The sequence below is a fragment of the Epithele typhae genome (assembly GCF_022376455.1).
Source record: "Epithele typhae strain CBS 203.58 chromosome Unknown BXZ73scaffold_9, whole genome shotgun sequence".
NCBI lineage: Eukaryota > Fungi > Basidiomycota > Agaricomycetes > Polyporales > Epitheliaceae > Epithele > Epithele typhae.
The window spans coordinates 494,782-519,201 of NW_025954200.1; the positions used below are offsets into that span (position 1 = coordinate 494,782).

The 24,420-nt window shown below is 56.9% G+C and overlaps 9 protein-coding genes across 9 annotated transcripts; 5 read left to right on the forward strand and 4 right to left on the reverse strand.

Moving 5' to 3' along the window:
* Positions 1-337: 337 nt before the first annotated feature.
* On the forward strand, positions 338-3,927 carry BXZ73DRAFT_42703 (uncharacterized protein; the record flags this gene model as incomplete). The annotated part of the gene is made up of 6 exons (XM_048019007.1): positions 338-979; positions 1,033-1,290; positions 1,668-2,639; positions 2,700-3,052; positions 3,114-3,213; positions 3,283-3,927. 6 exons carry the CDS (start codon positions 338-340, stop codon positions 3,925-3,927), a joined length of 2,970 nt encoding a protein of 989 aa, XP_047880499.1.
* A 589-nt stretch (positions 3,928-4,516) lies between these two features.
* On the reverse strand, positions 4,517-5,885 carry BXZ73DRAFT_88720 (DUF1771-domain-containing protein; the record flags this gene model as incomplete). The annotated part of the gene is made up of 5 exons (XM_048025058.1): positions 4,517-4,664; positions 4,735-4,801; positions 4,868-5,002; positions 5,123-5,339; positions 5,469-5,885. The coding sequence occupies 5 exons, from the start codon at positions 5,883-5,885 to the stop codon at positions 4,517-4,519; spliced, it is 984 nt and encodes a 327-aa protein (XP_047880500.1).
* A 587-nt stretch (positions 5,886-6,472) lies between these two features.
* BXZ73DRAFT_42644 (ornithine decarboxylase antizyme-domain-containing protein) lies at positions 6,473-7,740 on the reverse strand (the record flags this gene model as incomplete). Its single annotated transcript, XM_048018996.1, has 4 exons — positions 6,473-6,659; positions 6,714-7,325; positions 7,429-7,578; positions 7,685-7,740. 4 exons carry the CDS (start codon positions 7,738-7,740, stop codon positions 6,473-6,475), a joined length of 1,005 nt encoding a protein of 334 aa, XP_047880501.1.
* Positions 7,741-10,564: 2,824 nt separating this feature from the next.
* Positions 10,565-10,807, forward strand: BXZ73DRAFT_10956 (DNA helicase Pif1 like protein; the record flags this gene model as incomplete). Its single annotated transcript, XM_048017302.1, has 1 exon — positions 10,565-10,807. A coding segment is annotated over one exon (243 nt), but the record flags the coding sequence as incomplete, so codon positions are not given.
* Positions 10,808-11,567: 760 nt separating this feature from the next.
* Positions 11,568-11,987, forward strand: BXZ73DRAFT_88722 (uncharacterized protein; the record flags this gene model as incomplete). The annotated part of the gene is made up of 1 exon (XM_048025059.1): positions 11,568-11,987. The coding sequence occupies one exon, from the start codon at positions 11,568-11,570 to the stop codon at positions 11,985-11,987; it is 420 nt and encodes a 139-aa protein (XP_047880503.1).
* Positions 11,988-12,245: 258 nt separating this feature from the next.
* BXZ73DRAFT_98923 (uncharacterized protein) lies at positions 12,246-12,946 on the reverse strand (the record flags this gene model as incomplete). The annotated part of the gene is made up of 3 exons (XM_048027836.1): positions 12,246-12,392; positions 12,596-12,715; positions 12,752-12,946. 3 exons carry the CDS (start codon positions 12,944-12,946, stop codon positions 12,246-12,248), a joined length of 462 nt encoding a protein of 153 aa, XP_047880504.1.
* Positions 12,947-13,230: 284 nt separating this feature from the next.
* BXZ73DRAFT_42907 (uncharacterized protein) lies at positions 13,231-16,535 on the reverse strand (the record flags this gene model as incomplete). The annotated part of the gene is made up of 14 exons (XM_048019048.1): positions 13,231-13,275; positions 13,331-13,581; positions 13,632-13,721; positions 13,770-14,127; positions 14,203-14,337; positions 14,390-14,462; positions 14,509-14,810; positions 14,862-14,936; positions 14,990-15,287; positions 15,339-15,677; positions 15,730-15,809; positions 15,872-16,018; positions 16,069-16,338; positions 16,392-16,535. The coding sequence occupies 14 exons, from the start codon at positions 16,533-16,535 to the stop codon at positions 13,231-13,233; spliced, it is 2,607 nt and encodes an 868-aa protein (XP_047880505.1).
* A 225-nt stretch (positions 16,536-16,760) lies between these two features.
* On the forward strand, positions 16,761-18,302 carry BXZ73DRAFT_88724 (uncharacterized protein; the record flags this gene model as incomplete). The annotated part of the gene is made up of 5 exons (XM_048025060.1): positions 16,761-17,343; positions 17,537-17,564; positions 17,612-17,661; positions 17,717-17,776; positions 18,199-18,302. 5 exons carry the CDS (start codon positions 16,761-16,763, stop codon positions 18,300-18,302), a joined length of 825 nt encoding a protein of 274 aa, XP_047880506.1.
* Positions 18,303-19,797: 1,495 nt separating this feature from the next.
* BXZ73DRAFT_88725 (uncharacterized protein) lies at positions 19,798-21,535 on the forward strand (the record flags this gene model as incomplete). Its single annotated transcript, XM_048025061.1, has 5 exons — positions 19,798-20,759; positions 20,845-21,037; positions 21,072-21,106; positions 21,144-21,203; positions 21,256-21,535. 5 exons carry the CDS (start codon positions 19,798-19,800, stop codon positions 21,533-21,535), a joined length of 1,530 nt encoding a protein of 509 aa, XP_047880507.1.
* Positions 21,536-24,420: the final 2,885 nt, after the last annotated feature.

The window sequence follows — 24,420 nt, forward strand, 5'->3', positions numbered from 1 at the left end:
GTCAGAGCGAGCAATCGTGGATATTGGACAATGAGGACCTATTTACCATGTCGGACCTCAGTTCTCCTCCAGAGTCACCCACAACGAGTGCGGCAGCACGACGAGCAGCCAACACCTTCGCCAAACAGGCCCAAACCGATGCTCAAGAGCGTCGAGGTCACCTCGGGGCAGTCAATGAGGCTACAATGAACCCCAGCCACACACGCGCACGTGCAACCCCTCAGCGGCGGCAGCGCACACAGTCCCTCCCTTCTTCTCCCACTCGCGACCCCGAGCTGAAGAGTGACGACTCATTCCAGATGTCGCCTCATGTAAAACAACTGCCGGGGAGAACAGAATGGACTTCAATAAACGTCGAGGATATGTTCACCAAGGACGTACAATATCGAAGCAGTACGCTGAGCAACAGGCCAAGCGTGACCTCAACCTGGCTCAGAACCGGCAAGCACAGGCTATTCTTGAGAAGGAGGACACGGCCGCCAAACAGCAAACACGGACGGAGTGCTTTGAGGGGATCCTGGAGACGCTCAAGAAGGCGAACACCCCGTGGGGCGACTTCCTCGAGTGGATCTCGACCCCGACCTCCGGCCACCGAGAGGAGCGATGGCGTGGTTTCTGCATGAATGGTAAGCAAGTCGAACGGGTGCTTGATCTTTGGGCGTACCGGAACACGAAGACCGGGATGGCGACTGTTGGCAATTGGGCCGTGAAGCACGTCGGCCGTGAAGCGCGTGACGGTCGTCTTGAGGCCGACGCACTGACACGGTCTGGCATCCTTCAAGGCAGCAAGACAGAGGTGACGGAGGAGTTCTTGGAGAAGCTGGACATGTCGGACTTCCTTGGAGGTGTGCGGGAGAAATGCCCGACGATGGCCGCTGTAATGCGCGAATTCAGCACTACCCCGCGTCAGCGCAGACAGAACGCGCGAGACGACGCCGAAGGGAAAGACCGGTCAGCGCGTGACAAACGGAAGGCAATAGTAAGTGTCAGTTACCTACTGCTGCAAGTTACTGCTGACTGGGGATGTCCAAGCGTATCGGAATGGCACTTATTGACCTGTTGGGCGAGCGAAGTCAGAACAATAGTCTACTCAAGCATATCATTGGCTTGTATCTCTTCGCATCCGGAGCCTCACGCCAAACTATCACCGTCCTTGCGTCACTCGGCATCTGCAGCAGCTACGCCGCGATAGCCGGGAGCAGCAAGACTGGGACAGATGCTCCTCCCAAAGCCGCAGCAAATGGCAAGGACAAAAGGCTGGATGATGACAGCGAGGATGACCCCGACCTCGTCAACGATGACGAAGCCGAAGATCCCAAGGTCACAATCGTGGGGGTCCCAGACGAAGTCGATCGCGCAGATGAGCAGGACGGAGGTACTCACCACAGTGCGTGACTCAACTCCCAACCCATTGAGCTCAACAGCTCTGCCTGCACTTGCTGATTTGCGCCTCCGCAGGGGGGAAAGTTGCAAAGAGTCCCATAGAGGTGCAGAGACTTGACCCACACAGGGCAGAGCCAAACCCGAAGAGTGTGGAGGTTGATGTTGACATTGAGGGAGAGACGTCGGGCGTGACGCCTCGTGCTGAGCGCGCGCGCGCGGACACTGTAGCTGAGCGCGCGCGCGCGGACACTGTAGCTGAGCACGCGCGCGCGGACCCAGCTGAGCGCGCGCGCGTCCCAAGCGATCAAGCGCCCGTCGCCGCCTCGCCCAAGCTCCCACCCGGGGCAGGTCTCCTTCGCCGACTTTCCGAAACTGCTCGTCATGCTGCCCGCTTTATTGCTCGCTCCACCCCCTTCGGTGCCGTCTATGACAACATAAATATGGTATTCAAAGTCCAGGAGCAAATTGTCGGTCGCAAGGACGCTCAAGAGAATGGGACCTGCGCCACCATCTTCCCTCTCTTCAATGCCTCACCGACGGACATGAAGGCCTCCGATCTCCTCAGCTCTATCCATGCCGCCCCACCTCTTAACTTCAGTCAGGTGATGCTGTCTCCAACAGAACTGACCTCACTCCGGAACTCTCTAGTACACACGGTCCTTCGAGAGCTCGTCAATAACTGCGAGTGTTTCTCCAAGTTCCGCTCAAGGGTTCTCAACAGTAATCCAGAGACCGACGACCAGATTCCTCTGCATAAGACGAAGCCCTACACTCTTCCAGCGATGAACATTGATGAGAGCAGCATCATCGGCAACGCAGAAGTCCTCGATGCCATCATGAAAGAGCTTGGGATTGACTCCGACTCCGACTCGTTTCCGACCCTTGTCCAGCTCTTCTTCGGTGACCAACTCTCCGTCGCTCGGGCACGCACCATCCTGGCCAACCGCGGCGGCCATGAGAGGCTCGCCCAGTCGTACGGGTATGCGGTTTTTTGCCCCGGGCTGTTCCATTACCAGATGGCGCTGGTCAATGGCATCATGGAGACCCATTTTGGCGAGACGGAGGGAGCCGGCTCTCGCAACCCCACCTCGCTCTCGTTCTTCAACACTATTCTCAATCGTAAACCCATCATCCCCACATCCCTCCCTCCGTATCGCACCTGCCGCGACCTCGTTTTCGTGTCGCTCACCGCATGTGTACTCACCTGCTTCAAACTCGTCTCAGGATGCAACTCGCTTGAAGAATATGCATCGCAAGTCACGTACGACCGGCTCCTTGAAGACGCCCGCACCATTGTCAGCAAGTTCTGCAACCAGAACACGGTTGACGAACTGCGAGACGACCGTGCGGCCGAGGTTGCGGCTCGACTGGCAGCACACGAGGAGGCCATCCGCAACGGGGAGAAGCACGAGGACAACTTGGGGTATGATGTCTATGCCGACGCGCTGAAGCAGGGCGACCTGCTGTATGAGAACGCGTGTCTCTTCCTCCGTGACGCGCTGATAGCGCGTGAATTCACCGACGCGATCAAGGGTGGATACTCGGGGCGCATTGTCCGCGTCCTGAAGCACCTCGCGCTTGCGTTCCGTGGGTGTGGTAGGACAAAGTACGCCTACGAGCTTCTCCACTTCATACACTCACTAGAGGTTGTGTGGCCAAAGCCGTTGCGGTGAGTGTTCCCCTGTGCGTATGCATGGAGAGAGGAGACATACTCACACATTTCCATACAGCAATATCATACTCAAGAATTGGCTCGTCAATCCGACAGGCAAGGAGAACGCCTGGGTCCCGGTCGACCTGATGCAAGAGCACATGAACTTCTGGACCAAGGTATGAGTCTCTTACAGCCCGCTCATATGACGGTCCTCGCGGCTTACCTGCATGATGGCGGCACTCCAGATTGTATTCAAGGCACAAGGAAGCAACGCGTCGTGGGATTGGCTGTCAATGATCACACCCTGCATCACTCTCTTCCGCCAGCTCATCTTGCAAATCAACTCGCAGCAAGGTGCGCGGCTCGGAATAAAGCACCACACACCATCTATCAAGCGCGACCTTGCCTGCTTGCAAGATTCAATGCACGCGCACGAGATATTCAGTCACACCCCTGGGCGATACCTCCACGGACTCAAGAAGCCGCTCGTCCCCGATGTAGTTACGACCGGCACGCTCACGCTCAACAAACCTCTCACGGAATATAACACGACCTTCACACAGCTTCAAGAACAGTTCCGTCATGGTGCAGTTGAGGACATGAGGCCAGACGTGCCGATCTTGGTACGTGCTCGCGTGAACCCTGTCGGCATTGGTCTCGCATTCTCACGCAGCACGCAGGGTTCCTCTGACGACGAAGAGTACTTCAATGACAGCGACGGGGAGTTCGAATCCGCTGCCGTCGCCGCTGCTGCAGCATTCGATGATGCGAGCCTGGCAGACTCAGAGGGGTCGCACTCCGAGCCCGAAGAAGACGTCTTTGGTGCAGACCAAGAGACCATGTTCGACGAGGAGGAGGAGCCTTCTTTGGACATCGAAGACTACTACTAGCAGCTTATATACATGAACATCGGCTTGCCTACGCAGATTGTGAATGCCAGCGCGGGGCGCGGGAGCAACCAGAGCGGGTGCGCACGGTGCGCGGCGGTGGGTAGCCCAGAAGCGCCCGCTCCAAGAGACGTCTCCAGAGGCCAGAACGCGCGATTTTTCTAAGTCCCGCGCACGTGACTTCCTTTTTGAGCGGTCCTGCCAAGGGGGCGACCAGTTTGACCAGTCGGTATGGGATTCTCCTTGCCTTTCGATCTCCGCTCCTCCCATCACGCCACAGAGATCTCCCCCGATCGGAAGAAAGGTAAGGAGAATCCCGACCGACTGGTTTACGAGTCTAACTTAGCCCTTTGTTCTCGTCATGTACTATTTACAGCACGCGCGCATACAGCGCCAATCAAGCTTCGTTTTCCCCTTCCCCGAACCTGCGCGAACTTCTACAGTATCACAGCACAACAGATTGAACTTTAGCAGGCCAGAATGCACAGGTGCTGAACTCCAGTCAGTATTGAGAAAAAGGTTTGACGAATGGAGAGACGCACTAGTATGGCAACAACTCTCGACATGAGATGGGAGCCTACAACAAGCAGAGTTACATGATGATACATTCATCCTTCTTCTCCAGCCCTCTGGTAAGCTCGTCGGCGCCCATGACATGCCCTCCGCCTGACGCATGGCCATCGAGGTTGACAATGAGTACTCCGGAGTTGCGCTCGTCCAGTTCTGCTACCAGACCATGCCTGTAGGGACCAAGTGGAGGCATGTTCAGGGGATGTACGAGAGGATAGTAGTCAAGAGCCGTGGACGCACTTCTGCATGAGCTCCTCGATGGCAGGCTTCAGCTTTGCGGCATGCCCAGCCGAGTGTAGACCCTTGCCTAAAGCAAGTAAATGGATTTTTAGCAGGCAGCATAGCAGCGCGAGGTGCGGTACCGTCGACACACCGACGATGAACCGGATCTTCGCATCACCACGGGTGCGAGCTTCCTGAATAGACTGGTCGGTGTACTTGATGGCTTCCTTGACGTATAGGCCATGCAGGTCGACTTCCCCAGGCCCGCTGTCCTGTCCCACACACGCTTCTTCAGCTTCCGAAGTCTTCTTGTCTCTGAAGAAGTACTCACCGTGTTGTTCTCTGCCAAGCGCACAAATTCCTGTCGTCAGAACGTTCGCTCCACTTCGAAGCAACCGGAACTCACCTCGGAAGATCCACGCCGCGGCTTCCTCGTTCAGCTGCTCCATCTCGCGCTGTGCGGCCTTCCCCGCGTTCGACAACTCCTTCGCGCGCGCGCGGTCCCCGGACTCGTAGACGTTGTGCGCCTCCTCGAAGTTGCGCGCCATCTCATCGCCCCTGCGGTTCGCGCGAGCGCGCAGGTCCGTATAGTACGGATTGTGCTGATTGACCTGGTTCGGGTCCTATTACAGCCCCCGCCAGGGTGAGCATGATGCAAAAGGTGTAAAACATGAAAGCAGGAAAGCGGTATGCAGACTCACTGGATGCCCGCTTCCAGGAGACCACGGCCAATGAGGAGGTGACGAGCTCACTGGCGGGCTTGACGTCCGTCCTGGACCGGGACTAGGGGTGTGCACAATCTGCGCCCCGTTCTCCTGCTCACTCTCGTGCCCACCCTGCCCGTTGTGGCGCTTCTTCTTGTGCTTCTTATGCTCCGGTTCCGAGTGCTCCTGCGCAGCCTGCGCGTATGAAGGCTGCTGCTGCTGCGGTGGAGGACGATGCGGTTGCTGTTGTTGTGGAGGAGGAGAGTACGGCTGTTGCTGTTGCTGAGGGGGAGAATACGGCCGGTGCTGTTGTTGGGGAGGCGATACGGGCGCGGGCTGTTGTACAACCTGTGGTGCTTGCTGTCCGGGATATCCAGATTGTTGGTATTGCTGCTGCTGGGGCTGGCCCTGGCTGTCGCTACCTCCACAAAGGCATTTGATCAGGGCGCCCAAGAGGGAGCTCATCTGGGTGCAGTGCGCCGAAGGAAACGACACAGAGTGGGCGTGAGGGCGAATGTAGGACCACCGTGATGCTGCCCTAGTTCAGACAAAGGTGCGGCGGGGGACGAGAAAAGAGGAAAAGCGAGGGGCCCGACGTTGGTGTGAGCAGGCGGCGCGCGGACAAGGAGGGAAGCAATATATCGCCCGCGCGTGGGGGGACGTCGGTTGGAGCGAGCAGCGCTCCGGTGAGGCACCAGAGGCGGAGCCTGCGCGGACATCAATCTACAGCAATCCGCTCGGGGAGCGACGTCACCGCAGCGGTGGCAGAGCAAAGTTTCTGCGAAAGGCATAGCTCCATGAACGATGCAGACGACGGACTCATGCAACGAAGTGTTCGGGCTTGTTCAGGGGATTGATTGGAGTACGCGTATAAGGAGGAAGAGCGAAATAACTACAAGCACTCTCAACGAACTACATCCAGCATGTCCCCAGCTACTTGACACCAGCTCGTCAGCATCTCCACTACAACAACGCCGAAGACCTGCTACACATCGTCAAACGGTCCAAAGGGTGTTTTTCATATATATAATCGCGCATATACGAACTTTCGCCTAGATCTCCATGCCCACGAGCACATACGAGGAATCGACAGGGAAAGGTGGCTTGGTGACCACGGCACCTCCAACGTACATCAAAGAGTGCAGGAGGTCGCCAAGGATGGGCGAAGAACGCTCAAGTGCGATGACCAGAGCATTGCATTCGAGTTGCTCGTCAGCCAAGTCCAACAAGGCGACGATGCTGCACTTGCATGTGAGCATCGTGGACGTAAACGTATACAATGATAAGACGCACCTTTCGCGCAGGTTCACGGTAGCGGCACACTTTCCGTCCACGTAGAACGTTTTGGGGTGATCAGGGAGTGAAAGCACCACGCCGTCGAACTGGTCGCCAGTACCAGGCGTCGAGATCGAGACGCTCTTGGCGTACGGCGCGGCTGACAGCGCGTTCCTCGGGAACACTTGGCCGATGAACGCCGAATGCTTAGCCCCAAGCGCGGCGAGGCTCCCTCCCGCGCCGACAGAGCCATCGTCTGGCGTGAGCGGCGGGGTAGCGAGGTCGCTGGGAGGAAAGTGAGGAACCGGAATGGCCCTCGGAGCGCTGACGGTCGGAAGCGCGGCGTAGGAGAACTCTGGCGAATGCCCGAGGGCCGACGTCTCGTCCGGAGGCGGGGTCGGCGGTAGTCCGTACGGGGGGACAACGAAGTTGTTGTTGCAGATGCGAGTATTGGGACCTTCGGAGCCGAAAGACGATAGCGTGGAGGCAGCGGAATCGATGGAGGAAGAGATGGAGGGAGCGGGCGAGGAGGAGAGGTGGGGGAGAGCGCATGGCGCCAGACTGTCTGTCACCCAGTCTGACGACCCTCGGTCAGGAGGGCATTTTGCGTTGGGGATGTCAAAACCGCCACTGGAGGCACAGAGGCGATAGAGAGGTCACACGCAAGTGAATTGCGATGTGCGGATGAGCGCGAATGGAGAGACAGGTCGGGTCGGTAAACGTGGGCAGATACTATGGTATGAAAGCACTCACCCCGGGCCCGCCAGAGAACGTAGTAGAATAGTAGTACATGGAGTTGGTGCCTTCCATGCGGCAGACTGCAATCACGCTAGGAGTCGTGTCGGTTGTGAAAGCCCCATCCCCAACGGTGTGACGACCGTTGCTGTAAAACAGAATGAGTGTCAAGATCACTAGAGCGCTACCCTGACAGTCCTGGCGACCCACAACGTGCAGGCCGTGACGGGGTGCGGCAGAGGAAAGGGACAAACGTGGGGCAAATACTAGATGACTGATTCGAAATGGGGCTGAAATTCAGATTCGACATTGGGTGCCAACTTGTTCTCGAGGTGGTTACTGAGGTGGGTGTGCAGAGGTAGGGACAGCTGGAAGCAGACGGGGAACGAAGCGACGCGGGTGGGAGTCGGTGTCGAGATGAAGTGTGGCTGAGCGCAACGCTGCTGCGTTATCATTTCCACCGTGCTGGGGGCTCGGCGATACGGACCCCGGTCACTGTCCCACGTGTACTCCCGCCCCTATACTTGGCTGCGCTCCTCCTTCGCTTGGTCTGGCATGCGCACAAGCTCCCCCGACCCTCGCGCTCGACTGGGTCTCTCCTTCTCTAGTCCAGACTTGGGCGAAGCTGTCTTTTCATGGTTAATCTGCACACCTGCAGCAGCGTTTGGGGGAATACTTGCGTCATAACAGACTTGCAGCACCACTTCAAAGGAGCGCTGTGGAGGATGCAACGGCGGCACTTGTCACCAGCTGACCTCCGCGCGGTACAAGCGTGCAGACCTTCGCAACCATCCCTTACGACAGGCGTCTCCGGCATAATGCAAAACACCCCGAAGCGTGAGTTCTCCGTCATGCATTCGTCATTGTGATTGCGAAATTGGGGGTGACCAGTGGATGGACAGAAGTCCAACACCTATTTGTAAGGCTGGGTTGGTGACAATCCCGTAATATGATACACGGCATTGTTCGATACGCATTCATGCAGAACAAGGCTGCACGCCGACGGCGCACAGCATAGTTGCTAGCTACATGGTAAGCGGCCGTGTGCCCCACAGTTTATGCCACTGACCGAGCGAACAAGAGCGTGCTTGGGTTAAAGTTGTGCTGTACATACCTCTGCCTACTCTACTCTAGCGCGGGAACGAACGGCGTAGCGAGTAAGTTGAGCGTGCACGTCTTCCCGTCCGCGGTCATGTTGAACGATGCACCTGCGTTGACGTAATGCACCTCCGTGCTACATAGACGGAAATGCGAACCCGATAAGTACGTAGTGGATTTGGCATTGCGCAGTCGTACGTACCCTAGCCTGGGCCCGAATTGAGCGCACTGAGCAAGGCGTACCATGACGAATATGCCGTTGTCACTGGGGTTGCCGGACTCAAGGATAGGTGGTGCGAACTTGGTCGACAGGACCGAAATGTTCGGGGTGCCGTTGTCAACTGCAGGCGTAGAGCCCGTGAGCGATCGTCAACCTTTACTCAAGAGGACACAGCACCCACAGATGGCCGTGTTCTGAGCAAAAGGTGCGTCATTGACTACAACAACTGACGCTGTGTCCGCCGTTTGGTTCGCCACTATCCATTCGTCGCCCTGTAACACGCGTGGCAGAAGGAAAGCCCGTTGAAAGCAGCACATTCCACAGACCGGATTGTGTTTACCGGCAACTTCAACGGCACATTGATGAATTGTGATCTCTCCAGTGACTTTGCTCTGGTCTGTCGCAGAGTTAGGATTGGTGAAGGGTGCACCGCGGATTTCGGAACACCCAGCCTCAGGAACCACGTACTGTTCTGGCCAGTACAAATAGCTGATAGAAGTGATTACCCAGCCAAAAAGGTAGGATCCATGGAGTCTGTGATCTTAAAAGCGGGAGGAGTAAAACCTGTGGTTCTGGTAGTGAAGTGGATACTTCAGCATCTTCAACGGATGGGGCCCGAGAAACTGACGCACCATTAAACCGGTAGCGGATCTCCGTCCGCTCAATAATAATACTTGAAGAGAGGTGTTGGCGAACTGAACATAGCCCTTAACGAAAAAAGAAGACTTCCTGCGTCCAAATGAAGCAGTGGGTGGGTTGGGAAGATACTTAATCGCTGACTGCACCCGCGGGCTGTGCCTAGGCGTTGCAATTGAGCAAACGGATGTACACATGCGTTGGCGATATGCTGCATCGGGGGGTACCGAGGCCCGAACTTCCTGTCAGTCTTGGGTAAGTACTAATAACTTTGGACTGGTCTTCTGTATAATCTGACACACTTCGGACGGGTGATCCGACACAGCACAATAGTCACCGCACAGAATTGGGACACTGTCAGCCTTGTTAGGACAGAACTTGAAGGACGGTACCATCAGAAGACATAGGAAGCAGATACCACATAGCCCCGGCGCGTCACGGTCCCACAAGCCAAGAACATGGACGGAGTGCCATGGTATTACATGCAACTGGAGAAAAGATCGCGACGCGGCGCACGTGATGCTGTCCGAGTTTGTCGCGACTGTGACGGTAGACACTTGCACCTCCTTTGCTCCCTTCCTCTATCTGTTGCGTGCACTTCCTGCAGTCTCCGAGGGGCTTGATGTGGAGGAATGCAGCGACCAAAGTCCGCCCACCCCTGGTAGCGACACGCTCTGCCGAACGATTCCAAGCACTTCCCTTTCGACCGACCGTTCAGGCGTCGTATGCAACTGCCGCCGCACCCACTTTCCTTAACCCGCACGCATCCAGGGCGAGCAAGATTCCTGGTCCCTCTCGCAATGGTGGTCTCTTTATCGGCCAGGCTTCCGCTGAGCATGCTCTTGTTGAAGCATCCCAGTCGCTCTCCACCCCTGAACAAATGCGTATGCTCTTCGTGCACAACCTCGTCAACGGCGGGATCGCGGAACCCCTGAAGGTGTGGAACACGTTCCAGGATATGCTCGCACGCGACCTCATCCTCAAGCACGACAACGTCAACGCCGGGCTCAACGAGGCACTGAACGAACTCGACCACCTCCTCGACCAGCACGGCAAGGCGTTGGTGGACTACGGGCTTCCACAACCGGACTTTCACAGCCGGGAGGTCGAGATAGAGCTGGAGAAGTGGAAAGAACAGAGGGGCTTTCTCGCGACGCAATCGTCCAAGGCGGTGGCAAGGCTCAACGCAGAGCAGCACGGGATCTACACTGAAGTCATGGACGCCGTCGAGGGCAATCGCCCACTGTGCGCGTTCGTGGACGGGAAGGCAGGGAGAGGGAAGACCTTTCTCGTGAACACGATTTGCAGCAAGCTTCGCTCTCAAGGGCACGTTGTGCTTCCCACCGCAACTTCTGCATTTGCGGCCCAGCTGTATGCAGGAGGAAAGACCACGCACTCGGTTTTCAAGGTGAGTCTACGTTTAATCTGAGGTCCACTGTCATGCCTGAGCATGCATATCGTAGATCCCAGTGGGAGACGAGGAAGAAGTCCTCGAGTCCCCCATCCAACCCCATGATTCGAGAGGCGAGCTCATTCGCAATGCGTCGGTCATCATATGGGACGAAGCACCGATGGCCAAGAACACAATCCTACATTGCGTCGAAGAGACTTGTCGCCGCGTCATGCACAACGACCTCCCCTTTGGCGGCAAGGTTGTCATTTTGTTGGGCGACTTCCGTCAAACCTGTCCCATCATTCCCTCTGGGTCTCGGAAACAGATCATCGACGCGTCTATCCGGTCATCTCATCTCTGGCGAGAATTCTCAACATTTCGCCTGCACAAGCCCATCCGCAACGCCGAGGACATGGAGTACGCTGACTTCGTGGACGCGATAGGGGATGGTGCTGGCCCCTCTGTCCCACTCGACATGCTCGAGAGGGCCATGACTCGCGCCGAGCTCATGAACTTCGTCTATCCTGACGAAGTCCTCACCAGCCCCCGGGCATGCCTCACCCGCGCCATCCTCGCACCCACCAACAAACAAATCGACGAGTACAACCGCGAGATACTTAGCCGCATAGAAGGCTCCTCGCAACGCTATTTCGCCATGGACATGCTCGACTCGCCAGAAGAAGTGGATAACACCGAGCCCAGCCTTCTGCTTGCGGACGCCATGCACAAGGCCCTCCCGGGTATCCCTCCCTATGCACTTGAGGTCAAAGAGAACGGTGTCTACCGTCTGATGTGCAACTATGCGCCCGACCGCGGGCTCGTCAAGAACGCCCGGGTCGTAATTGTTCGCTTGGGCAAGAAGATCATCACCGTGCGCATCTTGCGGGGCGTCGGTGGGACGGCGGACATTGGGTCCAGGGGCGCGGAGGATGTGCCTATCAGCAGGATTCCATTCACGACGAAGCTCGAAAGCGGGCACACGCTCGTTCGGAGGCAATTTCCGCTCGCACCAGCATATGCGACGACGTTCAACAGCTGCCAGGGGCTCACGCTGGACGTGGTGGGGGTCGATCTTACGCGGCCGGTTTTCTCGCATGGGCAGCTTTATACGGCTTTGTCGCGGATCCGCCATAGAAGTCACGCAAGAGTACGCATGCATCCGTTTCAGAAGTATACCAAGAACGTGACGTATCATGAAGTTTTGCTCTAGTTCGCATGTTGTTTCCCCGCTCATTTGCTGTGATGTACTGCTTTATAATGATGTCATGCTTTCACAAGGTTTTATTCTTTACCAGCGGTTTCCTGCCATAATGAAGTACCTGGCGCGAGTAACATATCCTATTCATCTTCGTGTAATGCATAGTGTATGCGACCAAGAACGTTTCAAGCCTCGCCCAGTGTATGACAGACCATGATCTCAGCCATTCATCCAAGTGCGAATACAATTACATGAGTCGATCTCGACCGTCTAGGCAGTCTCCTGAGAGCAAGCAATCAACTTCAGGATGCTGACTTTGCGTACTGTCCCATGGAGGAAGCCAACAGACGCCGCTTGTAGGTCGTGGTTGTACATGCCCGTGACAGCAGTAAAAAGAGCAAGAGAAACGGACGCAATCTGGTCAAACGAGAATACAGCTATTTCAGTTGAGTTCGATTTGCATGTAAAACTGGAGGTCATGCCTTGCCCGCAATCTCTGCCGGAACGACACAATATGTATTGCTGGAATGTGGCCTTTGGGTTCTCAAAGAAGTCCTCGAACAAACTGTGGGCACGACGTGACAATCGAAAACCAAGCTGGCTAGGTGTTGGCTACTCACGAACATCTTGTCGTCCTTGATGAGGGTGATAAGATCGGATACCACCTCCTCGACGATACCGGTAGCATCCGTCCCGCTGACAAACGGATACGTCTGCACGAAGATGCTCTCGCGCTGGATCTTTCAGTAGAGCGGATTTAGAGTTGTGGCCATAACCTTGAGAACGACTTCATCCGAAGCTGGCTTCGGGACCGGGATCGCGCCAATTTCCCACTTGCCAAACTTGTCTGGGGGGAAGAGAGCCTTTCGAGTCGAGATTGCTTGCACTAGTAGTTTGAAGTAGGGGGAACTAAGCAGTGTGGGGGATGCAAATTTCTGTCGCCGTGTGCTCTGCCACTGCTTATGGACCATCTGGAACTGGAAGGGCCCAGGCGGCCGCCTGGGAATCACAAAGCTGCAAAACTTGAAGTGGGAGTTCCGAGTACCTACACAATGGAAGCCAACCCAGAGGATGTCATCGTTAGCATCTCCGTTGAAATACGCCGATGGATACACTATTTGGAGAACACCCGAGGCGACATCGAGGGCGGTTCAATCAAAGCAACATCGAAGTGGGTCTGGGAACTGGACGAATCAGCGAATTAATAATCTAGCCCGCTCCGTCCGGGGTGACAGACAGCGTAGCGAATGGGTTACTAGGATGTCGCCTGCTTCTTTTGCTCCTTGAGCGCGGCAATGCGCTGTCATTTTGTGCGGGTCGGCCACATGCTTGAACAATCATGGTTTGACACGCACCTGTCTCCTCTCCTCCTTTCTCCTGGCCATTTCTGCCGCCTTTTCTTCCTTCGACATGCCTGCCGTACTGTTCGTGGCTGGAGATGTACTGACATCGGCGCTATCGGATGGCGTCGGTGAACGCGCGGTCGATGTGGGTCTGGGAGGTGACAACGGTGACGAAACGCGAGGGACTGATGAGTACCGCTGCGGTTGCGGTGCGCTGATTGATACTTGAGTCTTCTGGAGTGGTGCTGACGAGGCCCATGGGTCTTTGGTAATGTTGATAAGCGAGCAATTGCACTGAAAAATCCATGCTAACCGGGTGAGGGGGACTGGGAGAGTGTGTCACCCAGCCCGAAGTCTGTCGGTCCGGAAGTGGATGCCGGAGGAGGAGCCGTCTCGAAGGCGCCTGAGGAGGGTTCTTAGCCATTATCCATAAACCATCGACGAGACTTACTCCAGTCATCGGCATCGGCATTGACATCCATCAGGTCGTCATTGCCCCATGGGTTCGAGGTACTTGGACCGACCTCAGCAGCAGCTTCTTCAGCCCAGTCGGGGATGCCTGACGTGCTGGTTGGAACCTTGGATGCCCCAAGCTGCATGCCCTTGCTCCTGCTTGTGGACGTGAGCGCACCAGTGGGTCCGACGTTTGACGAGAACGTCGGCGTAAGTGGCATCGCTGTCGCCGCCGCCGTAGAGCCAGTAGAGAGCTCGCCAATGTTCAATCCTCCAGAAATGGGGGCAGATGTTGGACGGTCGATGCCTCCACCAGACGCAGTCGTCATCGTGCTTTGTAGCTCTGTCGTTGCAAGCTGGGAAACGGTTGGCAAAGTTGGCGACGGCATCAGCAAGGTGCAAGCTGGGTTTCAAGCACTGCACAAGCTTACTCTCTTGCCTAGTGAGGTTATCGCCCAACCTGCAAGAGCCCCGGCCGCCCCGGCCGCACTGTTCACGAGTTCAGCGGACGTGGTACCGTTGATCTGAACCTGGGGCATCTCCGAGGTGGTGTCTACCGTCTCCGGCTAGAACATGGCAGTCAGCATACGTAGAAATTAATAGTTTTGAAATCAGTACCATCGTTGCAGCGTGTTCTTCTAATTTCTTCATGAAGAGCTCCATCGCTTTGAATGCTTGATCACGAACAAGCCTATACAGAGTGAGCACAACAGGGTGTCGAGGAGCTCAAAACGTACTTCTCCCTGTCAATCAAGGTGAAAGTCATGCTCGGTATGACTTTCGACGACAGATCCTCCACATCAAAGCAGTCCATAGTGGCCATGAACGCCATGAGACCGGCAACCCGAGCATGCACGAAAGGGTCTTTGAGTGCGCGCGAGAAGGCCGGGACCAGCACTTTCTTTTTCGTGTTGTAGCCGAGCGAAGGTCCTAGTCGGCCAATCAATATGCAAGTGTTCGTACGTATTGACGCTTCTGGGTCTGCTTGCATTCTTGCAAGATGCCGGAGAAGATCGTTGTTCATGATTCGGTCGGTGAGCTACGATGAACATGAGCTTGCAGCCGCTGGAATGAGCCGAGAGGTACTTACCTTATCCGAGAGTAAGATGATGGATTTAATTGTGGCTTCGCGAATAACGGCCACAGTGTCTGAAAATCCTGTTTGCTAGTGAGCGCATCGTCAGCACCGGCAGTCCAAAAGCAACCAGAAGGACCCACAAGGTTCGGCCAGATCTTATCGGAGACAGACTTCTTGTCAAGTTTGTCGGCGTATTCAGAGAGATGTTCAAGTAGTGCCATGCGAGTCCCGCGATCCGGGCTCGCATACAGCTTGATCAAATGGGTAAGGATCACGGTGGGATAGTCCTCGGGCGTCACGTTCTTCCCAAACTGTAGCACAAGTGGGACAATGGATGCCGCTGACGCTCCCCCAAACTCTAGCGCGGATATGAGCGCAGGAAGAACTTTGAATGAGGCGAACTCAGTGGGGAAGGAGGAGGCGGACTCCTTGAGGGACCTAGAGCGATAGCTTAGTAGCTCGTAAGACCGACGATCAGGAGAAGCCTACTTCAACAGAACTCCCTTCTCCGAGTCGCTCGCGAGGTTAAAGTTCTCGAGACCAGCGCAGACCTTAACAAGATGATTCGAGGCGAAAAACCCGGATCCTTCGCCGGCAGTCTGGGACATGCCTAGCTCGAGGAAATGCGCGGCCGAAAGCCGCGACTTGGGGTTTGGATTGAGCAGTTTCTTGTACGAAGGGAATATGGATGTCGGGATGGCTCCTCGGGATGCAGCGGTGGGTGGAGAATGAGGAGGTTGAGCCGTCGCGGGCAGGGTTTGGTTGGGATTGAAAGCGAAGTGTATGAGGAGGCCAAAACCATACGAATCTGCGGCAAACACCGGGAGGCTAAACTTGCATGTCAGAATTGGTGTAACACGAGTGATGAATTGAGAGTTACTCCTTGAGAGACGAGAAACCGCCTTTCTTCACCTCCGGCGAGGAGTACTTCGATGCGTCGGGGAGCATGCTGCCCAGGTTCTGGCAGGGGCGAAACATATCATTGCCTGAAAACCGGCACGATTGTACATACAACAACGTACATAGAGGACTGCAGCATCATCTTTGGGGTTGCTCAGAACATCCAATCCTCCGAGCTTCCACTCTCCCGAGGCCGAGATGAAGACAGAGTCCACCCGAATATTTCCATGAGTGGACGCCGCGGATTCGTTCAGGAAGGAAAGCGCGATCTTGAGAAACATCAACCCACCGTGAGGCATGCCAAAGTGACACAACGCACCGAAATCCGATGAAGACCCCAGACCAGCCACGATTCCCGTTCCTGCGCACTCTTCGACTGCCACTCCGTGATAGCAGGTCCCAGTGGTCGGACACGCTCCGTCATGATGTGTATTGTGGTGTCTGTCTCGACCACTTCCATGAACTTGAGTACGTCAGGATGGCGTACCGTACGCAGCTTCCGAAGTGCATTCTTAGCGAGGGGAAGTAGGTTCTTTTTCGCCGGCGTGTTGGCTTCAAATTCAAATATGGATACTAGAGAGCTGTCGTCCTATCGAAGCGTAAGAACAACGCCCGCTCGCGCCGGAGTACAAGGGTTCATACCCGTTTTGTGCCGTCGTATAGAGACCAGATTGTTCTTCCTTCAAAAGAGACAACCTTCGGCCCGAGTGAGAAGGGTAGGTTGAGTCCCGATTTCTGGACGAGCGTCGAGACTGCTGCTGAGCCCAGAGTCCTCAGATAGTCCATTCCGGAAGTGGGGAATAAGATGGAGGAAAACAAACCGCTGTGGCTGCTCTGCGGCGAGATCCCGGACATCTGCCGACCACAGACGCTCGGGACACAGGCGCCAGCGTCGGCGCGCAAGACCCGCCGGCGACGACGACGCGCGTGGACCTCAACCGCCAACATCTGTTCTCGCTCTCCTCCACCACCGACGTTCCCTCTGACGCCGCTCTCGTCCCCGGGGACGCCATGGACGCGTCGCCTCCCACTTCTATTCCACGTCTCCGCCTCCCGCGTCACACGCTGCTGTACCAGGATCAGGCTCTCACCCCCATCGCCGGCCCGTCAACTCAGAACAGCGACTTCCTGCGCGCCGAAGATGACGACGAAGACGCAGAATCGACCCCGCGCATGGGCGCAGCATCGATCCCCGACAAGTCATCTCCGAAAAACACGATGTCTTCCATCCCCTCCTCCGACAACCCCACCGCACGGCTGCGCGCTCTCCTCGCTCGCGTCCCCAACTCCCCCGTCAACGGCGCGCCAGTCGCGTCTGCATCTCGACATATGTCGTTCCCCTCTACGTCAGATATCGACTCCGACTTTGAGCCTCCTCCATCCACGAATGCTTCTAGCGTTGTGCGCGAAAGCTTGAAGGAACTCTTTTCACACGCGCTGCGCGAAGCCGGCAACACGCCACGGAAAACATCACGACCTCGCCGGAATAGTATTGATGGGAGTGAGGTGGAGTCTAATACCCCGAAGTTTGAGGAGCGTGCGAGGCATAAGGCGAGCAGGCAAGTTCTCAGCGATGAGGAAGCGGACAAGTCAAGTGAGTATCCCAATCCATCACCCACCATCCTGCGAGCTGAGTACAACAGGACTTTCCGATCACTCTGGGAGGTCTCTGCGGTCCGCCGCCTCTACCTTCGACGCGTTGCGACAACGCCTGAACCAGTCTACATCTGCGTTGCCTTCGCTTTCCACTGAGGAAATGGTCATCGACATGTCCATGCCTCCTCCAGACTCCAGCACCTACACCGCCATTAAGTCGTCTCTCCCCGACAACCACTCGGCCAATACCCCCCGCGCGCGACGAGTACGCCCATGCGTACTTTCCAAATTTCCGCTCAGTTCGGAATGGAGTCAAGTGAGTGCAATTTGTTTGGATTCATGAGTTCTTTTGATGTTCACAATTGTGATAGATCTCATGGACCAAGACTCAGAAATGCAAAACGCGCTCCATGGAATGGATAGTTATGAGAGTGCCACTGTTCCCAGACAGAGACATACAAGCACACCTTCACTGAAACGTTCAGCCGGTCTAACCCCTCGCCCTCAGCCTCACGGTGGACCATCACCGCGACCTCTTTCTTGGAGCTCTCACTCTAAGTCGCATTCATTGAACAAGCTCCCACTCTTACCCGCGTCTCTTCAAAGGGGGAATGAGGACTTTGAGGCGACCTGTAAGCTCCTTGTCATGGTTGAAAACTTGTCATCTCACGTTGTGCTCTACAGCTTCGCGCGCTAGTTCGTCCATGTCTATCGACGACTGTAGGTCAGATGCGTTGTGACTTTGATCCAGGCTAATTCATAATCAGATCATGACCGAGAAGACGAGATAACGCGTGATCGGATACACGAGCGAGAGCGTGGCTGGAACTCCCCTATCCACCGAACTGCAAAGTCACCCGCCCATCCTCCCAAACACGAGAGCTCGCATCGCCACTCATGGGCCTCTCCTGGCGGCGAGCGGGCGAGCCCGTCACGCCACCTCAGCCGACCAAGTAGCTCTGCGTCGCTCGCTAGCATGGACTCAAGCCGTTCGTCTTCTCGCGCAAGCTCTATATTGTCGAAAACGGATCGTGAGTCTTTTATGTCATATTCCTCATTCCTTTCTCATCCCTCTGTTCTAGTGAAAGAACGATCGAAAGAGCTCGAAGATGATCACAGCAAGGAGCGCGAGAGAGAGTGGAATCGTCCGCATCCCCAGCTCCACCGTAGTTCTTCCAGTCTCAGCTTGAAGGCTGGTGAACGCCCGCGTACGATCAGCACACCATCGCGTCCGGGGTCGGCTTTGCAGCATCTTCCTTCCGTTAAGATGACGTTGGATAAGCATGGATCATCTGGCTCTATTTCAAGTTCTCGATCCGGATCTCCGGCGAGTTCTGTGTCTGGGAAAGACGTGGAGGATGAGATTGAGCACGAAGTCGAACACCTGCGAGAACGCAACTGGAATTCGCCTCGTCCTGATTGGAGCAATCCTCTGTTCCATCGACATTCCATCTCTCCTTTGCCTAGGTCTCGTCCAAATTCGCCCACAGGACCCTTGGATCACATGCCGGAATCGGAGCGTCGAAAACGAACAGATAGTAGCACACATCGCAACAGCTTGACAGTTCCAAGCCCTCATGCCCGGAGCAATTCCCCTGTAGGGGAACGCATTCCCCGGCCACGGTCTCCGTTACCTCCTACCTCCAAGTCCACACCATCTTCATCCCTGCACACACATGGCGTCAAGCCTCTGAACCCCAATGTTTCAACTCCGTCCTCCCATTCGAAGATATCGTCTCCGTCGACACGTTTAGTGGACTCACCACAGGCTGGCCATGGGACGTTTCATGGATGGTCCTTTCCCCACCATAAAGTCAACCTGCCTCCGTTGGAATTGGATCACGGCGAAACACCCCACAAACCGCTTCACAAATCGTTCAGTCGTAGCTCTTTATCGGCCCATTCGTCAACACCCAGCCACATCCCAGTTCGTTCTCCCCGGAGAAGTCTCGTTGGCTCCACAACTCCTGCTCCCAAGCCAGTGGACAGGAATGGCAAGAAATCTAGCCATCGGCGGAGTGTAACTGAGTTTGCAGAGTCGATTGGGGGCATACCACCTCGGATTGATGTCGGCGGCGACGTCGATCTTCCTCCAGTGCCCATGGTGGGGGAAGAGGAAGAATATGTGGCGGAAAACCAAAAGCATCGCGACGAGCACTCTTCCAGTAAGTCTGATCGATTTACTCTACTGCCTCTCTACTGATCGAGGTCTCTTGTAGCGAGCGAAGACGAGTCGAGGGTCGCGTCAAGTACCCCCACCGTCAAAGTAGTACCGGTTCCTGCCTCTGAAACACCTTCGGCATCCACTTCCGAATTCCACTCGACGTCTACCTTCGAAACACCTGCGGGATCCCTGAATGGACAAGGGCATTCACTCTCTGAGCCAGAACAAACTCCCGAATCCCCTCTCGTGTCACCTCCTCTCACACCCCCCGCTGTAGATCCTGCGCCCATGTTCACTCTGCAGACACCACCTAGACGTCCGCAATTCTCTACCCCCAAAGTTGAATTCGAGACGCCTCCGCCTCCACGCGGAATGCCAGCCCTCCCTGGTCCGCCATCTTCTGATGAGGAGGACGACATGCACGCCAATCATCCAAGCCCAGGGGATCTCACTACTCTCAAGACGCCACGTCCGCCTGGCGCATGGTTAGCTACACCTGCACCTTCGCGGCAAAGTTCCAAAGAGCCGGCACAAGCTATCGGGGACGGAAGCTCGGATAGTGGTCTTGCGACTCCACCATCCACACTGTCCAGGAACAGCACGCTTTCTGCACAAACTCCGGCACCTCCAGGAGGATGGATCGCAACGCCAGCTCCCCCAGGGACGAAGAGTAGGCGCGGCAGCTTGTTGAGGGTTCGCTTTGACATTGAGTCGGAGACAGCATCAGAAGGCGTGCACGAGCATTCCTCAGAACTAGCGGCCACGAACGGTCCCGCGGTGGCGAACGGCAGTTCTGGCAACGCTTCTGCTTCCGCGGTAACAGTTGAGTCTTCGGTTGAAGTCCCCCCTACACCGCCTTCGATGCGGGACCGCATCCAGAAGAAGCACGCTGCTCCCCCAATCCGTGTCCTAGACGCGTATGGGCGCGAAGAAACTCCTGTTGAGGCGCCTCCCGCTCCTCCCGTGCAACCGAATGCTGAACCCTTCCCCACGCTCGAGCAACAATCTCCTCCCAAGTCGCCTTCGCGCAAGAGCAGCCGGACGTTGCTCAACGGCACCCCCCGCAACCGGAGCGCAGTGCGCATGCTCGACGCCATGGGTCGCCCGGTGGAAGATCCAACCCCTCCGCAAGTGCTTTCGGACGACTCGTCGTTGCTCTCTCTCGATCCGCCGAGCTCGCGGCACGAGGCGCTCGCGCGCATGAACGACACCGTGTCAAGCATGCGCGCAGACATCCGGGACGCTGACAGGTACCGTATCGCTCTGCGCGTGCGCGAGCTCCACCAGGTATTTACCCTTCTGATTCGCGCCCCCCTTGCCCCCCACGGTGTCTAGGTCGAGCGACGGCGCGGTTTTTGACGAACGCATGTCTGCCGCTTTGCAGGAGCAGTGCGATGCGGCTGCACGGAACCGCGACAAGGTCATGCACAAACTCGCGCTCGCGCAGCAGGCCGAGGCCGAGGCGCTCAAAGACCGGACCCGGTGGTCTCCATTCAAGAAGGTTGGGAATGGTGCCGCTGCTCTCCTGGTGAGTCACCACCATCGTCCTGGTGCAGGTGTAGTTGTTGATCGACTTTCCTTCGGGACCAGCCCGTGAGTGGCGCCAAGGTCCAGTTCGTCTGGACCGTGCCTAGCTGGCGCTACCTCGTTGGCTTCGCGATCGTTCAGATCTTGCTTTTCGCGTTGATGGTTCGGTGCGTTGGAACCAGTCTTATCACGTGCGGCGCCTGCTGACGATAAGTGAAGTTATGCCCATGTTCAAGCACGCAAGCTCTTCCTCACAACGTATTACGACACGTTCAACCCCGACCTTTACGTCCACCTAGAAACCCACGATACCACCTCATCTTTGATACCCACATGTCCACCATGGTCTATCCTCACGGCGCTTGGCAACCTCTACCACCACGGTCCGTTAGAAGCCCTAGCGGATACATGGACCAGTGCGACGTGCACAGCGTCAGCGCTCGTTCGGTCAGTGTTTGGCGGCACGACGGGACCCGCGTACGCGTGGCCTCCGACATGACCCCGTCCCACTACATGCGCTCTCTCGGACTACGCATTCCACCCTCACACGCGTCACCCCCGCTCGAACCGAATCCAGGAATCCACCGCTCCAGCCGTCCCCCTGCTTCGGTGCCGTCTCATTTATGCTTCTGACATATGCACATTGCCCTAGGTTACCCCACCGCATACTTATATTGACCACAGCTTTGGATTACACTTATAGGTCCCTCCCGCCATTCTGGCTGTCTTTGTACTTGTTGTCCCGTCGTTTGGTTGTCGATGAGTTGCCCCGCTGCATGTACCTTACTCACTTGTACCAGCGCTTGCGAACTCGAACGCGAACTCGTCATCAGCGTGGCGTCTCACGAGTGACCACATGAGAGGCGATGCGTGAATCTGGTCGCAGCCAGTCGGTCACCAGTGCCTTCAGTGCGACTCTTGGAGACAATGTTAGTGGTGGTCTGTCGAGATCTGGGTAGTTGCCTAGATCTCGCCTCGCAGCCAGCACCAGTGAGTGTGCGGAATCGGCGAGTACGGAAACCTCGAGGCGTGCTCGTGACTACCATATCTCAGGGTTTGGGTCGACCACCGCCTATCCTAGCCACTGATCTGATGGTAGCTGTCGGCTATACAGTATGTAGATGCGTGCAGATGCACCATTGACCCGAATCTGCATTTTGTGTGAATGCCATAGAGTCGCGTTGAAGCAAACCATATGGTCTAATGATTCCTCGCCCTCATTCAGGGTTAATCTTGAAAGCGAACACTCTTAACAGGACTGCGCGTTATCTCGGCTGATCATCGTCCTCGCCAGTAATTAATTCCCGGTGCAGCAGCCGCAGACAAAGTATTTTCAACTGTAGTATTTCCGTCGGAACTGTGCGCTCGCGGTCCCTCAGGCCGTCTTCACGAAAGATGCCAGCCAAAAAGCTGCAAGTATCCGCTTGCTTCCGTTATCGAACAGTACTGTCGCGCGTGCGAAGGACGACGGGTTGCAACACCGGCGGGTTTAGGCTGGCACGAGGTCTCTGAATCGGCTGGCACTAGCTTCGAGATGGCACCGCTTTGAATCAGCTCACCAGCGTGGCCCGGCGAATGGCTGCACCCGGAACATGTCAGCGAGGCCGGAGCTCCGGAGTTTGGAACGCGTTCGACGAGGACTGCGGGGTGGTTATACCGTTTTCCACCCGGCGGGAACTGGCGGGAAGCCGGCTAGCCTCACGGTCGGTGCTCGGACAAAGAAATCCGGCGGCGGACTTCTTCAAGCGTTCTCTCAGCTCTCGTTCTCATGAATGTATTGCAGGGTGCGGATGCGCACGGCATTTCGGCGGGGGATCGCTGCGGGGGAGCGGCGCCTTCCAACTGATGGAGGCGTTTGCCAGGATGCAACATTACAGCTTGTAAGCGTGACAAGTATGTGCGTCCAAGGGGCTAGCAGGCATGGTGTCAGGTCAACAGCATCGTAGCAGGCAGGCAGCGGCAGTTGGAGGAGGCACGTGTGAACAAGGGTGAAGGTCGCGCAGCGGGTAAATGAAGCATTTAAATGGAGCCGCAAGGGACACGATTCGCTGAGTCGTCGCGGATGCTACGCGTCGGAGCCGCTGTGAGCATTCGCTGAGCGCGGCCGATCCAGTGATGGAATCAGGGCAGAGGCGGATCGGGTGGTTTGGCTGCTGGGCTCGGGTGCGCGATCGCCATCCCGACGAGGCTCGATCAGAAGCCTGGAGCGTTTGGCCACCGGAGGCATCACCGCGCTCCTAGACGGACGAGACCATCGACTCGCGCACTCGACACCACCCGCGCTGGCCACCGCCCGCTGCCGGTCGGGGACTGATATACCCCCTTCGCGCCGCCTCGCTCGCCACCTTCTGCCCCTTCGTCCGCGCCCAGTGCTCGTCCGCGCCCGCCTTTGCGTTCAGCACCGAGCTCCAGCGCGCACGCTCAATCGACGCGCACAATTTGCAATCAGCCACGCCCGACCACCCGTTCTCCGCGCTCGCGACCGCGGCCCTGCTTCCCCCGTTGCCGCCCCAACCGTCGTCCGTCTCGCTCTCTCCACAACACACGATGCCCACCGGCTCTCGGCCCACCCCGCATCCTTGGCTCGCCGCCGTTCCTCCGGCTCATAAACTTCTCAAACGCTCCGCCTCAGCCTCCTCTCCCCGCCCCAGGCGCCTTCCAGATCCAAATTTTGGCTTCGTCGCTGGCGACTCTCTTGCCGCCCCGTCGAGCAGCCTTGTCCCTCTTTCTTCAGACAGCTCTCCTTCCCATTCACGCGACCAGCCTCTCCCTCTTTTCGCCCCACCGTCCGCGCTCGCCGACGCGTCAAACCAGCAGAACCGTACTACCCCTCGCACCCGCTCTCGCAGTGTCTCCGCCGCCATCCTCAAGCGTCTTTCCATTTCCGACCCGTCCTTTAACCACTCCAGGGAAGACATTCCTCCAATGCCCCCACTCACCCGCATCTCTACTCGCGAACGCTCCCGCCCACCCCCGGACCACCCGCGCCAGCAAAACTCGTCCCCAATCGCCTTCCCAGTGCCCCCGCATCCCTTCGCCGCCGCCTCGTCTCCGATGTCCATGACGACACCGATGCCCGGTACGCCCAACACGCCCTCGACCCCCAACTCTGCCCCCGTGCGCGGCATGCAGCAGTACATGCACATGCGCCGCCCCACCGGCCTCCCCTCCTCCCCTGCGCCGTCCATGTCCGCCTCCGATGCCGCCACGGCGCGCCCTCCTCCCGCCTCCGCACCCGTGCGCCGCGCCGACGCGCTCGAGATGGCGCGGTTCCGCGAGCGGGAGCGGGAACGCGAGTGGCAGCTGGCGCAGGCCTCGTCGCCTCTCGCCACCGCGCCGCCCACGGCCTTGCCGCCCCCGCCCCGTCGCGGGCGCGAGAAGGAG